The sequence below is a fragment of the Papilio polytes genome, unplaced genomic scaffold (genome assembly GCF_000836215.1).
Source record: "Papilio polytes unplaced genomic scaffold, Ppol_1.0 DF821511.1, whole genome shotgun sequence".
Taxonomy (NCBI): domain Eukaryota; kingdom Metazoa; phylum Arthropoda; class Insecta; order Lepidoptera; family Papilionidae; genus Papilio; species Papilio polytes.
This window is the reverse complement of record NW_013527693.1, coordinates 278,252-291,525: the sequence shown is the minus strand read 5'-3', so window position 1 is coordinate 291,525 and position 13,274 is coordinate 278,252. Positions and strand designations below refer to the sequence as shown.

The 13,274-nt window shown below is 36.5% G+C and overlaps 2 protein-coding genes across 2 annotated transcripts; one reads left to right on the top strand and one right to left on the bottom strand.

Annotated features, from left to right (window-relative positions):
- The first annotated feature begins 304 nt into the window (after positions 1–304).
- On the top strand, positions 305–9,654 carry LOC106108637 (centrosomal protein of 131 kDa-like). The gene is made up of 16 exons (XM_013289893.1): positions 305–537; positions 1,150–1,261; positions 1,516–3,613; positions 3,687–3,776; positions 3,975–4,104; positions 4,289–4,396; positions 4,481–4,639; positions 5,011–5,055; positions 5,274–5,479; positions 5,844–5,980; positions 6,230–6,318; positions 6,433–6,644; positions 7,107–7,219; positions 7,485–7,543; positions 8,365–8,507; positions 9,095–9,654. Exons 1-16 carry the CDS (start codon positions 403–405, stop codon positions 9,228–9,230), a joined length of 3,972 nt encoding a protein of 1,323 aa, XP_013145347.1. The 5' UTR covers positions 305–402; the 3' UTR covers positions 9,231–9,654.
- An 854-nt stretch (positions 9,655–10,508) lies between these two features.
- Positions 10,509–12,433, bottom strand: LOC106108482 (protein deadpan-like). The gene is made up of 3 exons (XM_013289656.1): positions 12,256–12,433; positions 11,998–12,093; positions 10,509–11,795 (listed from the first exon to the last, which is right to left on the bottom strand). The coding sequence occupies exons 1-3, from the start codon at positions 12,337–12,339 to the stop codon at positions 10,746–10,748; spliced, it is 1,230 nt and encodes a 409-aa protein (XP_013145110.1). The 5' UTR covers positions 12,340–12,433; the 3' UTR covers positions 10,509–10,745.
- Between the last annotated feature and the right edge of the window lie 841 nt (positions 12,434–13,274).

The window sequence follows — 13,274 nt, the reverse complement described above, 5'->3', positions numbered from 1 at the left end:
ATCAAATAATCGACCGTATTTTTATCCATGACGTCATAGCGCTGGGACGTTTAGATCTTGCAAAGGTAACTGCCACAGAGGATATAACTGCATGCTAACATCTTAGTAACTAACTTTTTGTTCCTCGGAACAATGTACATAATTCTTTAAAAACATTAATAAAACTGTTTTGAATATTATTTAGCATTATACCACTTTTAAAAAGGCAATTATAATATAAAAAAATCATTAGTTAATAAAATTCTGATGTTTGATAATCTGTGGCACGAAACGCTGTTGCGTAGCAACGGTAACTTGCTACAAAACAAACAATTTGATTTTAGGATGTCGATTCTGTTTGCTTGCATTAAAGTATGAAAGAACTAAATCCTACAAATTGTTATGTTATAAATATTTATTGAAATGTCGAAGGAAAACACTAACTTGCGTCTTCTAGGTTCTCCAGTAAATCTTTCATATAGAAGTAAGAAAAAGGACGATAAAAAGAACATACGAAATCGACCCCGTTCTGCTCTTCAAAGTTCTTGTGTCACACCGGTAACATATTTAAACAAAAATTACATGAAATACATTATGACGTTCACGATAACTTCGGTTTTTAAAACATTGAGTTAGATTGAGTTCTGTTGTTCACACTTAATGATCTAAAATTTTCAAGCAATATAGTCAGATTTATATGTTATGTTTTACAAAACCAAATGGAATATAACATTTATTTTAATTAAAGTAGGTCTGCTAGGTTTATACAGTTACAGTTGCACAAATATTAAACAGTAAAAAGGTGAAGGATTTCCAAATTTAAATGTGGTTTAGTTAACAAATCCTACTTATTTAAATTATTTTACAAACTAAAACTATCTAGACCTAACTCCAATCATTACAAATGATTTAACAGCAACTATATATAATGTAGTAAATTTTAACAGTCAAGAGAAAATTATATTCTAACTCTGCTAGTTTAAACCATGATTGCATATTTCTTTACAAAGAACATTTAATGAAAAATTTTATGACAGTTCAATCTATAAAACAACAAATCTGTGCTTATCTATTTAAGATTGCCGGACCCTTAACCTTAAAACTTAAACCTTATTTTGCTTTTCAATATTAAATAGCATTCCAAAACTAAAAGTAAAACATCATTTTCAGGAAAATCCAGAAAGATTCAAGCGGCCTTTTTCTGCAGACACTAAAGAGCGGGCAGGGACTACTAGATCTTTCTTAAAATCATTCAGTGCTGATTTACTTCAATCTTATAACAGTAAAGATTATTATAATACATATATGTTATTGTTTTTAGATATGTTAAAGGAAGAGGAAGACTGAAGAAACTATGAATGGATTGTGTGAAAGAGGATATGCTTAAAAAGGAGTGGTTTCAGATATGACGGCTGATAGAGATGTGTGGAAGAGCAGCACATACTGTGCCGACCCTCCGTAAGGGATAAGGGCAAGTTGATGATGACATATGTTATTGTTTTTAAACTGATGTACTAATTAAATTACTTATTTCAGATGCTTCAAATAATTTAAAAATAGTTCCACCGACAACAGTCTTACTTGGTGATACTAAACCATATGAAAATCTGAAAGTTAAAGGCAATAAAGAAACTTGTAGTAACGCCTCAGACTATGGCTCAGAAGATACATTTATTAGTTTAGGTACTAAGATAAAAACTAAAGCTCAAACACCTAAAAAAAATACAAACACAAAAGCATTGAAATACAGAAACATAGCTAAGAAGGGACGTAAAATGGAACAACCAACAGATGATGATAAAGGAAGTGAACATTATGGTTTAGAAGTCACTATTAAGGAAAGAGCAAAGTCTCAGTCCCCATGTAGGGATATTGATGCATTTTTTCACCGTAGTTCATCACCTTTCAAGAAAAGAGCCTTCGAATCATATTTCGTACCTCTTGAGGATATAAAAACTAACCATACTAATTTAAATGAACGTCAATCCCTCGATACTAATGTTCCATTAGACATAGAGAAGACAGATACATACTCAAGACGATTACCTTTAACTAAACAACAATTATCTTTAGTAGAGGAAGAGTCTACACAAGATCTTGACAGTAATCTACCAAGTTTATCACCAGAAACGTCATTTAATGATAAACACCGAAATCCAAAACAAGATTTTACTCTCCTTAATGTTAAGAAGCATACAGAGAAAGGCGAAGAGTACACAAGAAATACACAGAACTTCTCTAATGAATCAAAAACATATAGAAGCTTTTATGAAGACTTCAATAACCATGAAAACCCGTTTAGAAATAATTTTTCAAGTACTATTATTAATACAGACTCATCATCTAAGGATTCTGGCTACCCTGAAAGTGTTATGAAAGATGATAAAACTTGTGTACAAAACTATTCACTACCACCTGCAACAATACTTAGAAAAGCTAATTCTGATAACAACTTACACAATCAACCTAAAAGTTTAGATAGTGCATCTAGTGAAAGTCATGAAAAAAATTATCAGAACACCTATCCGCCTGATAAAAAGTGGTCGGAGACTCTAAATCATAGCCGTTTGCTGTACAAAGACTTCTTTTTAAAGAAGGAGGGACACTTAGCAGTCCCACCACAGAATTCACCAGATAGACCCGGCTTAATAAATAAAAAGAGTGAAGCAAATTATGCAAATACAAATTTAAATGATAATGTTGAGCGAGAGATTAGTGAATACCCAAAATATTTACTAAATAGTAGCACAAAAGCTTACACGTCTAAAGTAATTGAAGATTATAAAAGAGAAATAGAAGCAATTAACAATTTACATGAACTTACACTAAAAGACATAAAAACAGAGACAATATCACCTACACCTCTACACATTGAAACGATGTACGAACAATCTAATAATCATTATGAAGATAAACATAATTCCATTGAAAGTTCTCAAAATAGTTACGAAACGAAGGAGTCGCCCGTCGAAGACAAAACAAATAACCAAACGGATATTTCAAAAGTAACCACAAGAGAACTGATCAATAATTATTTTAAAATAAAACACGATTATCCTAAGGGGACTAAAGAAAACGTGTTAAAAAATCTAAAGAAATTTGAGAAGAAACTAAACAACCTGAAATCTGATAACAAAAGTTCTAAGTTAGATTGGAAAAACAATAAAAGTAATATTAGACCCGGGCAAGAAGCAGTCAAACATCAATCACCAAAAAACATTTTCACAACAAAAATTCCTCTAAGCTCTAGAATAGAGAGTGTACAAAATGACAAAGATGTGGAATCATGGATTTCTCTATCAGTTCCAACGCCGAGAACTATGGATGCCGTAGATAATGTAGAAACTTTAGCAGAAGTGCCTAAAGAACACTCGAGAACTGCGACACCAGAAGAAGTAACAGTACCAGTTCCAGTAACAATTGAAGAAAAACCTACAACTAACATTACGCCAAGAGAAGAAATCAAAGCAAAAGAATTGGATTCCAAAGCAACAGTACTAGATATTTATTCTATGTTGAAAGAAATTGAAAGTTACGGTGATAATCCTGTTACGACAGTTACAAATGTCGAGGAAAATAAAGAAGAGGTGCCTAAAGAAGAAAATAGAGCTTCAACGCCGAAAGATAATTTCATGTACGCGTTCAAGCATTATAGAATTTTAATTAAAACATATTGGCCTCTAGATTTATATCTCTTTATTTTGCAGGGAAATTTTCGAATTCTTAGAAAAAGTTGAACAGAGTGCAAACGATGCTTTATCTGTAGTTACGAATTCAGCACCACAAAATACACCAAAGTAAGTAAATATATCAACTTTTATAACCAAACGGGTATCAAGTGAGGTAGGATCCATAGAATCTGGTATTCAAGTCAAGTGAGAAGGTGGGACCATAGAAATAAGAGAGACCAATTTCAGTAGTACCGTCTGGGCTTTTTTTACAGAGGAGGTCCTCTAAAAAAAGTTTAGATCTTTTAAAAGCAGAGATTATTTTAGGTTAGAGGTACTTCTGAAGCTGCCACACACGGAGTTGGCACAGCGAGTAGTGACCTCGGCTTTGCAACTTGAGGAGCGATCTTGTTGCATCGCATTGCTGCAGGAAAGCCTGGCTAATCACAAGCAACAGGTATGAATTAGGTAAAAAAGGAAACTCATCACAAAAGAATCAATAAATAAACACCTATTACACGAAAGTTGATGGAAATTGCATTATGCACCCGACAAACAATCACAATTTAGTCAATTTCTCTATTTCATCTTGTTATCTACTTTTAACAGGTCTACATTTTGACACATTTCTAATTTTGCAGATGATTACAAAAGTGAGCAATCTGGAAAAGCAATCTCAACGGAATATAATGAAAGTGAAACAAGAGTGTGATGAAACTATAAAACGGCATCAGAATTTTATAGACCAGGTACCTTTGGAATAAAAGATCCAAAATTGGCGACTGTTGACTAAATAAAAAGTTCAAAGTAATAAAGAAAAAAATGTATTCCAGCTGATTAACGACAAGAAGACGTTAAACCACCGGATAGAGCAGCTTGTGGATGAGCGGCGGTCGCTGGAGGAGCGCTGGAAGAGGTCCGTGCAGACGTTGGAGGAGCGCTACAAGTTGGAGCTACGCAACCAGCACGACAAGATGGCTGCCGCGCAGCAGGTAACCCCTTACCACTAATGTGAGGACTTTGCCAGCCGATAATCAAGGTGGAACTGCCTCCTACCCGGAGAAGACCATACATTAATGTCAATTACACCCAATACAGAGCAGTGAAGCAGTTCAGTACTGCAATATGTTTTCTCAGCGTGAATGTTAACAATAGCAGTACCGCACTGTCTGCTCTGCCACGTTATTATGAACCGTGCACAAAAATTTCATACGCACGAATACAATTTGTATGACCAATGCATTTTCTCTATTTAGCTGTAATTGCAACAGAATTAGTCACATGGTCATCATTGCTTTTTATATAATTACATTGCAAATATTACCACTGTATCTAACTTGCACCTCGTTAATACACATTCCAGGTTGCTAGGCAACGATGGGTTCGACAGAAAGCTGAGAAAATAAAGGTTGGTTGTATCCAAAATGTTGAATTCTTTCATTCATTAATTAGTAGCAAAAATATTACATTTTAGTTCCACTCATTCACAATAACTTCTTTATCATACTGTACCTATCAATAGTTCCTCTCCTTTTTCTTCCATCAGCAAAAAAAATAGAACCGCAAGTAGAGAGTCTTTTGTTAAAATAATTGAGAATGTAAAGAAAATCTAATATGGAATTCCAGGAGTTAACGGTAAAAGGTCTAGAAGGAGAACTAAGAGAGATGGCAGAACGCCAGCAGAAGGAGTTATCCGACGTGAAGATGGCGCACGCGGAGCAGCTCGGCAAGATGCAGGCGAAGCACGCCGCGGACATGGAGATGCTGCGGAGGACATTGGAGGAGGAGAAGGAAGACGCCCTCGTGAAGGAGAGACAGCTGGCCAGCTCCAGGTTTTTATTACCTTGGACTTTATTTTCAACTAGCTGTCATAATTTAAAAATGTTATTGTCCTATATGTTCTTACAGAGATCAACCAGATCCGTTGAGCCGTTCTAGATATTGTAGTAAGAAATATCCATCCATCTAAACTGTCGTAAGAAGTAGAAATAACTGCGTATAAGTTTGCCGCTTTACGCTTTTAAAAACTCACCAGACGAGGCGAGAACTATAAAATCAATAGTTAAAAAATATTTTAACGCGAATTGAGGTCTTCAAGTGTTACTTAAATTGGCTAGTTTGGTTCTTATGCAGATGAATTTGACGAATTCTATGATAATATTAAAGAAAACAGCTACCTCTATGTACAAATTTCAGACTAGAGAAGCAGATGTTGGAGGTAGAGCTGACGTACCAGGAGCAGCGCTCGCGGCTGGTGGCGGAGCTGCGCGCGGAAGGGGAGCGCAACGCCACGCTCCTCGCGGACAGGGAACGACAACAGAGGGAAGACATCGGTGAAGAGACATATCTGATATCTATAGTTAACAGAGATCCATTAAACAAATATTCTTCTCTTCCATTTCTCTACGCCATTTGCAATAAGGTTGAAGGAATTAGCATATGGGCATTTTGCCCATATAGATTTGTTCGTATCAATTAATGATTTTGTATACCAAAGCAACTCTAAACGATTTTTTATGGTAGGTTTGTAAATAAGTTAATTTGATAGCCATAATAGTAAATTCAGTGGTTGACCATTTCAGAGAAATGGAAAGAAGAACAAGAGAATTTGTTGCAAAAGAAACGCGAGGATTTGGATGAAGAGATCACCGAAGAGAAATCGAGAATTGAGGTAGACGTTTGTGTTTGACAATATATTTTCAAACAGCAGGTTTCATCAAGTTATTTAGAATCACAATTTTATTTGTTAACAAAATTATTTACTTGTGAAAAATATAATTTTCAGGAACTATTAACACAAAAACGCGTTGAACTGGAAGAAGAGTTCGAGCGATACAAGAAGGACTTTGAAGCTGAGCAGCAGGTTGTGTTAAAAAAGAAGGTGACGGAGATATCCGCGCAGCACAAGTTAGAGCGGGACAAGGAGATAGAGAAGGCAATAGAGAGCATGGAGGCCGAGGCGCAAGCGGGAAGGAGAGAGCTGCAAGAAGCTCTAAGGTTTGTTTTAAGTCATGTACTCCTGGTATTTCAAGTAATTGCAAAAAAATTATGAAGATACGCTTGATTAAATAATTTTATTCATCTTGAATTATTATAACAAACTACACTTACGGTAATTAATCAATCCTTTAGTGTATTTAAGCGATAAATTAACTTTCAAGTTAGTCAAATTCATGCATGGATTATAATAAGCCAGTACAGTTGTACAGTAGCACAGGCCTGGCATGGACTATATGGGCTTACTGGCGCCAGATAGTTTCAATCCAGTAGTATGCCAGCCACAAGCTTACTGGAATAATGTAAACCAGCCATTATTAATTTCCCACAAAGTACTAGGAGATCAGAAGCACGCGTGAGTAAAATAATCTCCGTAAATTTATTATGCATCACCATTATTAATTTTCCATAAAGTACTAGGCGACCAGTAGTACGCGAGAGTAAAATAATTCCCGTATATAGAAGGAACAAGGAGCAGTACGAGACGGAGTTGAAGGAGCTCGGGCAGACGGAGCAGGCAACACTGCGCCGGTACCAGGAGGCGCAGGCGCGTGTGCGACACACAGAGGATAGATGTCAGTTACAAACTATCATTGGGTTATTGCACACATTTTAGAGCGCGCGTACACCTTTGACTAAACTATCGCACAACTGTTTTGTCTCGCTTTGATTCCTATGAGCTTACGGAGGTGCGCACACTACACGATTTTTAGTACTGACAACTAAACAGTTTACTGCGAAACAATCGACAACTGACAATCGCAAAACAGTTGTGCGATAGTTTAGTTTCAGGTGTGCACGCGCTCTACTTGTCACTGTAATGTTTATATTTTATTGTAGGCGCTGAATTAGAAGTGACCATCGGCCAGTTGGAAGCAAGGAATAAAGTACTTACAGAGGTATTCAATGTACAACTAAATAATGATAAAATCAAAAATATCTAACAAAGACATAAATCAATTTAGACATGACATAAAAAATTACCACTTATGATGAATATTTTTGTAATGTGACTACTATTTGAATATCTTCGGTTTACACTTTAGTAAAGCATCTTAAAGCGACATATTTGTCGTCACAGAGCGGGATTCCGACGTCTAAAAAGTTTCCTTGTCGCTAGAGGAGAGTTTCCTTGTCACCGGAGGCATGTTTCCATTCGTGGCAAAGTGTGTAACGCGTGATAGTCACTAGAAGTGAGCCGCGCGCCGCTCTCTTGGCCCTTTTAATACGCTGACTACGCCTACACGCGGCTTTGGCGTTACGTAGTACTCTTTACCCTAATAATTAAGCTATATGTTACTTGAGTGCGAAGGAGCCAGCTGAAAATCAGCGCAGGAGCGGCTTGGTCCGTCCTGCATACGCTGAGCTGGCTACCTTTTGCCACGATTGTGTTTCCTTTAGAATAAGTCTAATTATTCTCTATTTTGTGGCAATAAATACATATTCATTCATTCATTCATTCATTCAGTCATTCAATCATTTATTCATTCATTCCTTTATTCATTCATTCAGTCATTCATTCATTAATTAATTAATTCATTCATTCATTCAGTCATTCATTCATTTATTCATTCATTCATTCATTCAGTCATTCATTCATTCATTCAGTCATTCATTCATTCAGTCATTCATTCATTCATTCATTTACTGCCGCAATGTCGCTAGTATTGCAATGCTGGCGCTAGTGTTGCATCGTTTCCGACATCGATGTTTTTAATAGAAAAACATCCAACTGGACACGCAAGCGGAGGCGGTGCGCGCGAGCTGCGAGGCGGCGTGGCGCGCGCGGCTCGACGCACTTACCAGGGACGCAGAAGACACGCGGAACAAACACGACGAACAGATGCATCAGTTGTATGCCAAGTTAGTTATTTTATTATTCAACTAGCTTTCGCCCGCGACTTCGTCCGCGTGGAATTAAAAAATAACAAAAGTTAGTATCATTTGTGTTCTTCCAGACTATTCGCCATATCTATACCAAATTTCATCGAAATCCGTTTATCCGTTTAGGCTACAAACTAACAAACATCCATCCACCTAAACTTTCACATTTATAATATTAGTGTCTACTAGTGTCTTCTTATTTTCAGTAGGATATTTAGTAGGTATTTTTCTAATTTTTTTTACAGATCAAGATTATGATATGTCGAGTATATGTTTTTTTTTTGTCATGTATGTATGTATTTGAATCGTATCTAAATAGCATGGTTTACAATTGGAGATAAGACGGATGGATGGATGTTTGTTAGTTTGTAGCCTAAACGGGTGAACGGATCTAGATGAAACTTGTGGCATTGTTGTAGTACTAGTTACTTTTGTTTTTCTTAAATTCTATGCGAACGGAGTCGCGGGCGAAAGCTAGTAGTTATTATATGTATAATGTATGAATATTAATATTTTGTTTAATTAATGTAAGCATTGAATAGATATATAAAAGGTAAATATTATAGGGTGAAAGTGGCAGTGGCGAAAAAGGATTCCACAATCCAGGCGTTGACGCGAGAGACCGCAAAGTACCAGGAGAAGATAACTTTACTGGAGCAAAAACTGCAGCAGCAGAGGAAAGACTTTCTCAAACAGAAATGATTTATGAATTTCATAATTTTTATAAGCGTTTTCTAAGTGCAAAGAATCTGTCGATTGTTTATTTTGATTTTGTGATAATTCGAGGAATGTTTGTTTTTTGTTTCTATTTTGTTCATATTTTAATCTTAATTATTCCTTTTATACTAAAGGTGAAAGTTTGCGGGCCACATAATGTTCGAATATCGAAATGACCGCAACAAATAACTAATAATTTTTCTACCTTTAATGGTAGAAGGAAGTACGGAAAAATAGATGTTCCCTTTTTGCTAGTTATCTCCGTCCCCTAAATATACTTTCCCTTTCTATCCGTTCATATTAGAAACTCGCGGAATAGATTCTACCAATGAATTTGGTATTTATTTTATAGGTTTTTGGTATGTTCTTATTGTTTTTATTTATAATTTTGTATGTTATTTTATATGTGTTCACGTTAAATTATGCTGTGTTTATTTATTTAGCTTAATAATTTATTGTCTCCAATGTATACATTTTAATTTAAACTAATTGTCCTTAATGTTATGAATATAGCAATAAAAAGTACTTTTTCCTGTGTAGTATTTTTTTAAATCACTAGAGATTTTATATTTTAGTAAAAAGGGTACGATGGAGGTTTGAAAGTAATCTATTTTTAACCTTAGGTTTACTGAATGTTTAAAGTATGAGGAACAGAAATCTATACTAATATTATAAAGAGGAAAGATTTGTATTTTTATATTTTTGTATGTATTAAAATAACTCAAAAACTACTGAGTTGATTTTAAAAATTCTTTCATCGTTAGAAAGGTAATTTATCTGCGAGTGACATAGGCTACATTTTTTTTAAATTCACGCTTGCGAAGTCGCGAGAAACAGCTAGTAAATAAATAAGGAGAAACACAAGTAAAGATAAAAATCATCTTTTAATAAAACGTTATACCGAACAGGTAAAAAATTAAAGCTTCAATATTTGCTGCAGCAACAATTAACACTATTAATCTAAACTTATGACTATTTAAAGCTACAATATTTGTAAACGAGACCAAAATCTTTAAAGTATCACTTCTAGGGTTAAAGTGCAAGGTAATAAACAATTATTGAACAAGTTACCAACATTGAATTAATGAAAAATATATTTTTTTTGTAATATTAGGTAGCAAACGAGCAACCGTCCACGTGAATCCACTGAAATGGAATGCGACCGCTGCTCATAAACATCCGCAATTACATATGCGTTGCCTATCCTTAACTGACGGAGGAGACGCACATTATTATCAAAATTCGAAAAATATAGCACCAAGTTATTCATACTAACTGTTGAAGGTAGTAGAAGTAATTTCTGATATTTGTATTAGAATTGTCGTAAAAATATTTTATAGAATGGATCGTTAGGACAAAACTATTTTCTTAACGGCAAGAAAAGTACGAACAAGCGAACCTCAATCTACATAATATACGAGTTTCTATTGAATGATGATGTTCTTTGTAAAGTTCTTCATAAATTCTTATATAATTTGCTATTCCTAGATTTCTCTGTTGTCACCAGGGCCGCCACATTTCAGAACTACTCGACGTTCCCTGTTCAGGTGATTTGGGACGGTTGCTAGGTTCAGATTCTTTTGTTTCCTGTTTGACAACCCTGGATGTACTCGACTGTGCTAGGGATTCCGCAGTATGGCTTATCACAGATCTTTGCAAAGGGTTTAGCACAAGAGAAGGTCTTTCAACTACCGCCGGTATACTAACAGGCAGCGTTAACTTCCTCTCGTGGGCTGCTGGTATTCTTCTAAACGCGGATATTTTTTCAGGTCTGTCTAAAACAACTATCCTATCGATCTGTGTCCTCTCAGGGCTAGGAACTTTGCGTTCAGGATCCAACCGAATCAATTTCGGTACCGGTCCTATTGTTTCGGACGGTCTTTTTAATTTCTGTCTGATTGAATAGTCTACTGCGCGTTTCGGAGACGCATCTATACCGATTTTATAGTTTTCTACGTCTATCACTATCGATAATGGCTCCATAAACTTTTTAGTTCTGGAACCTTCTTGCTGTAGACTCTCCGGGGATATCGTCGTGGAGGATACGGTTGGCTTCTGTTCTGGGCTCGAGTCTTGATCGGAAGCCGATCTACTCGGTGGTGTAGGGAAGGGGAATTTCTGTACAGGTCTCGGTGGTGTTTCTAGTTCGGTTGACGAATCGCACGCGGAGTCACAGGATAACGGACTCAACGGTGGACTGGTTGGCTTCGTTGATTTGACGAAATGGAATGCGCTGGGTCTTTCGTCTTCGAGTCTGAGCGGGTCGGGTACGAGAGGCGGGTAGTCCGCAGGATGGAGGCGTTCGATGCCGGAGAGGCAGGAGTTGAGATGGTCGCCGAGGCGGTAGCGCAGGCCGGTGGGCACACTGGCTAGGCGCGACAAGTAGCGGCGCACCTCAAGCGCGCAGTCTCCGAAGCCGGACTTGAAGCGGTGCAGCACAGCGGGGTCCGCAGCGATGGCGGCTGCCAGTTGCTGTCGCTGCAACCGCTGCAGGTGCTTTACCGTCAGCTCTAGGATATCCGCCTTTTCTAACTTTGAGTGGCGAGCTGGCTGGAAATAAATAAAATAAACAGTTAGATTCAGGCGCACTTCATTATTTTAAAAATTCATTTTTTTGAGAGTAAAACAATTGCCTACTCTATTGTACTATTGTTAGCTCAGCTATGGAGACATTGTTAGAGGACCTAAAAGAGAGCTAAGGTAAGGTAGAGGTTCTCTTAATAGGGTATTACAATATCACTGAAGTACTTACGTCTTTGTCCATAGAGTCAGTGAGTAGCTCTTTCAGTTCATTGAGGCAGTGGTTGATGCGAGCTCGTCGCTTCTTCTCCATTATGGGCTTATTGGTCTAAAACAACAATAAATCCTTTAAACATAATTACACAATCACAACACATTTAAATATTTTTAAGTCACAATATGTGAAAACAAAATTCACCGTGAAATTGCACAATACATTTTTTTTATTCACTGAAATACACTTTTTAAACAATAGACACAAGCTATTCACCTTTCGAAGTTCAGCCTTCGACATTCCCTGACTCGGTTCAGACATGAACCCGGTTTGGGAATCATCATCTTCACTGCACGGCATTTTTGTTTACTTTCGAAGTCCTGTGAGGTTCAAGGGACGCTACGTGCGTCCCCGGTGACGTCCGAAGGAGTTATGAGAATTCCCGTACACGACCCGTAGTATAAAAATTATAATTCGCCCTCCTTCCCGTTTGATCCCGTTGTTAAAGCGCTCCCACAAAGTGTTTCTATCTCTTTCTGACTTAGGGATACAAAGCGGTGGGAACTGTATCGGAATGTTTTGTTTTCGTTCCGTCTCCCTCTTGTGTGCAACCAGTTGTGAATGGCGCCTATAGTTCAAATGCAAAAGGTGTGCTGTTTTTGGGTTCGATTTATGAAAAAAACGAAGATAATAATTTCAAACATTTACATACTGCAATGTTATCTAAAATGTTATACTTTTTTTGTAATCTTAAATGATGACCATTGTAAAATTAGTTACTTTTATTTGCGAAATTGTTTTTTTTTTACTTAAAGCTATAAATAGTATGTAAAATATTTATTTATGTAATTATAACGTTTTCAATTTAATTTTTTCGTGTCTTAACAATTATATTTTTTATCAATTTAAAACACAAATAAGAGTGAAGCTACACGGGTCCTCCCTTATCCTGCCCGTGTATGGGAATGTGCGACCATGCACATCAAATACAACAATTATTTAAACCCCATGCTTTAACCGTCATTGCGACAAACACCTTGATTCATCAGCATAATAACGGGAATATTATTAATTTGCAAAAATGTTACCAAAGTACAGTAGGCGGAATATTTTTTGTATAAATTGACTGAAGGTACGTAGGTTATTGCGCCCGGTGTACGCGGCGTGTTCTCACGATGTGTGGGAATGCGCAAGGGTGAGGTGAACCTGTATGTATACGTGTTTTTACACGCTATTAAATACAATAGCTCTTATTGCAAAATAAATATAATACTTAAAAAATTAATCGACGAGAA

What these genes read in the sequence shown, in the direction of transcription:
- LOC106108637 (XM_013289893.1), top strand. Translation starts at nt 403, where the DNA reads ATGTCGAAGGAAAACACTAACTTGCGTCTTCTAGGTTCTCCAGTAAAT. An exon ending in GAGCTGCAAGAAGCTCTAAG is followed by an intron (nt 6,645 to 7,106) that starts GTTTGTTTTAAG and finishes TCCCGTATATAG; the next exon opens with AAGGAACAAGGAGCAGTACG. An exon ending in GCGACACACAGAGGATAGAT is followed by an intron (nt 7,220 to 7,484) that starts GTCAGTTACAAA and finishes ATTTTATTGTAG; the next exon opens with GCGCTGAATTAGAAGTGACC.
- LOC106108482 (XM_013289656.1), bottom strand. Translation starts at nt 12,339, where the DNA reads ATGCCGTGCAGTGAAGATGATGATTCCCAAACCGGGTTCATGTCTGAA. An exon ending in CGAAGGCTGAACTTCGAAAG is followed by an intron (nt 12,094 to 12,255) that starts GTGAATAGCTTG and finishes TTGTTGTTTTAG; the next exon opens with ACCAATAAGCCCATAATGGA. An exon ending in CTGACTCTATGGACAAAGAC is followed by an intron (nt 11,796 to 11,997) that starts GTAAGTACTTCA and finishes ATTTATTTCCAG; the next exon opens with CCAGCTCGCCACTCAAAGTT.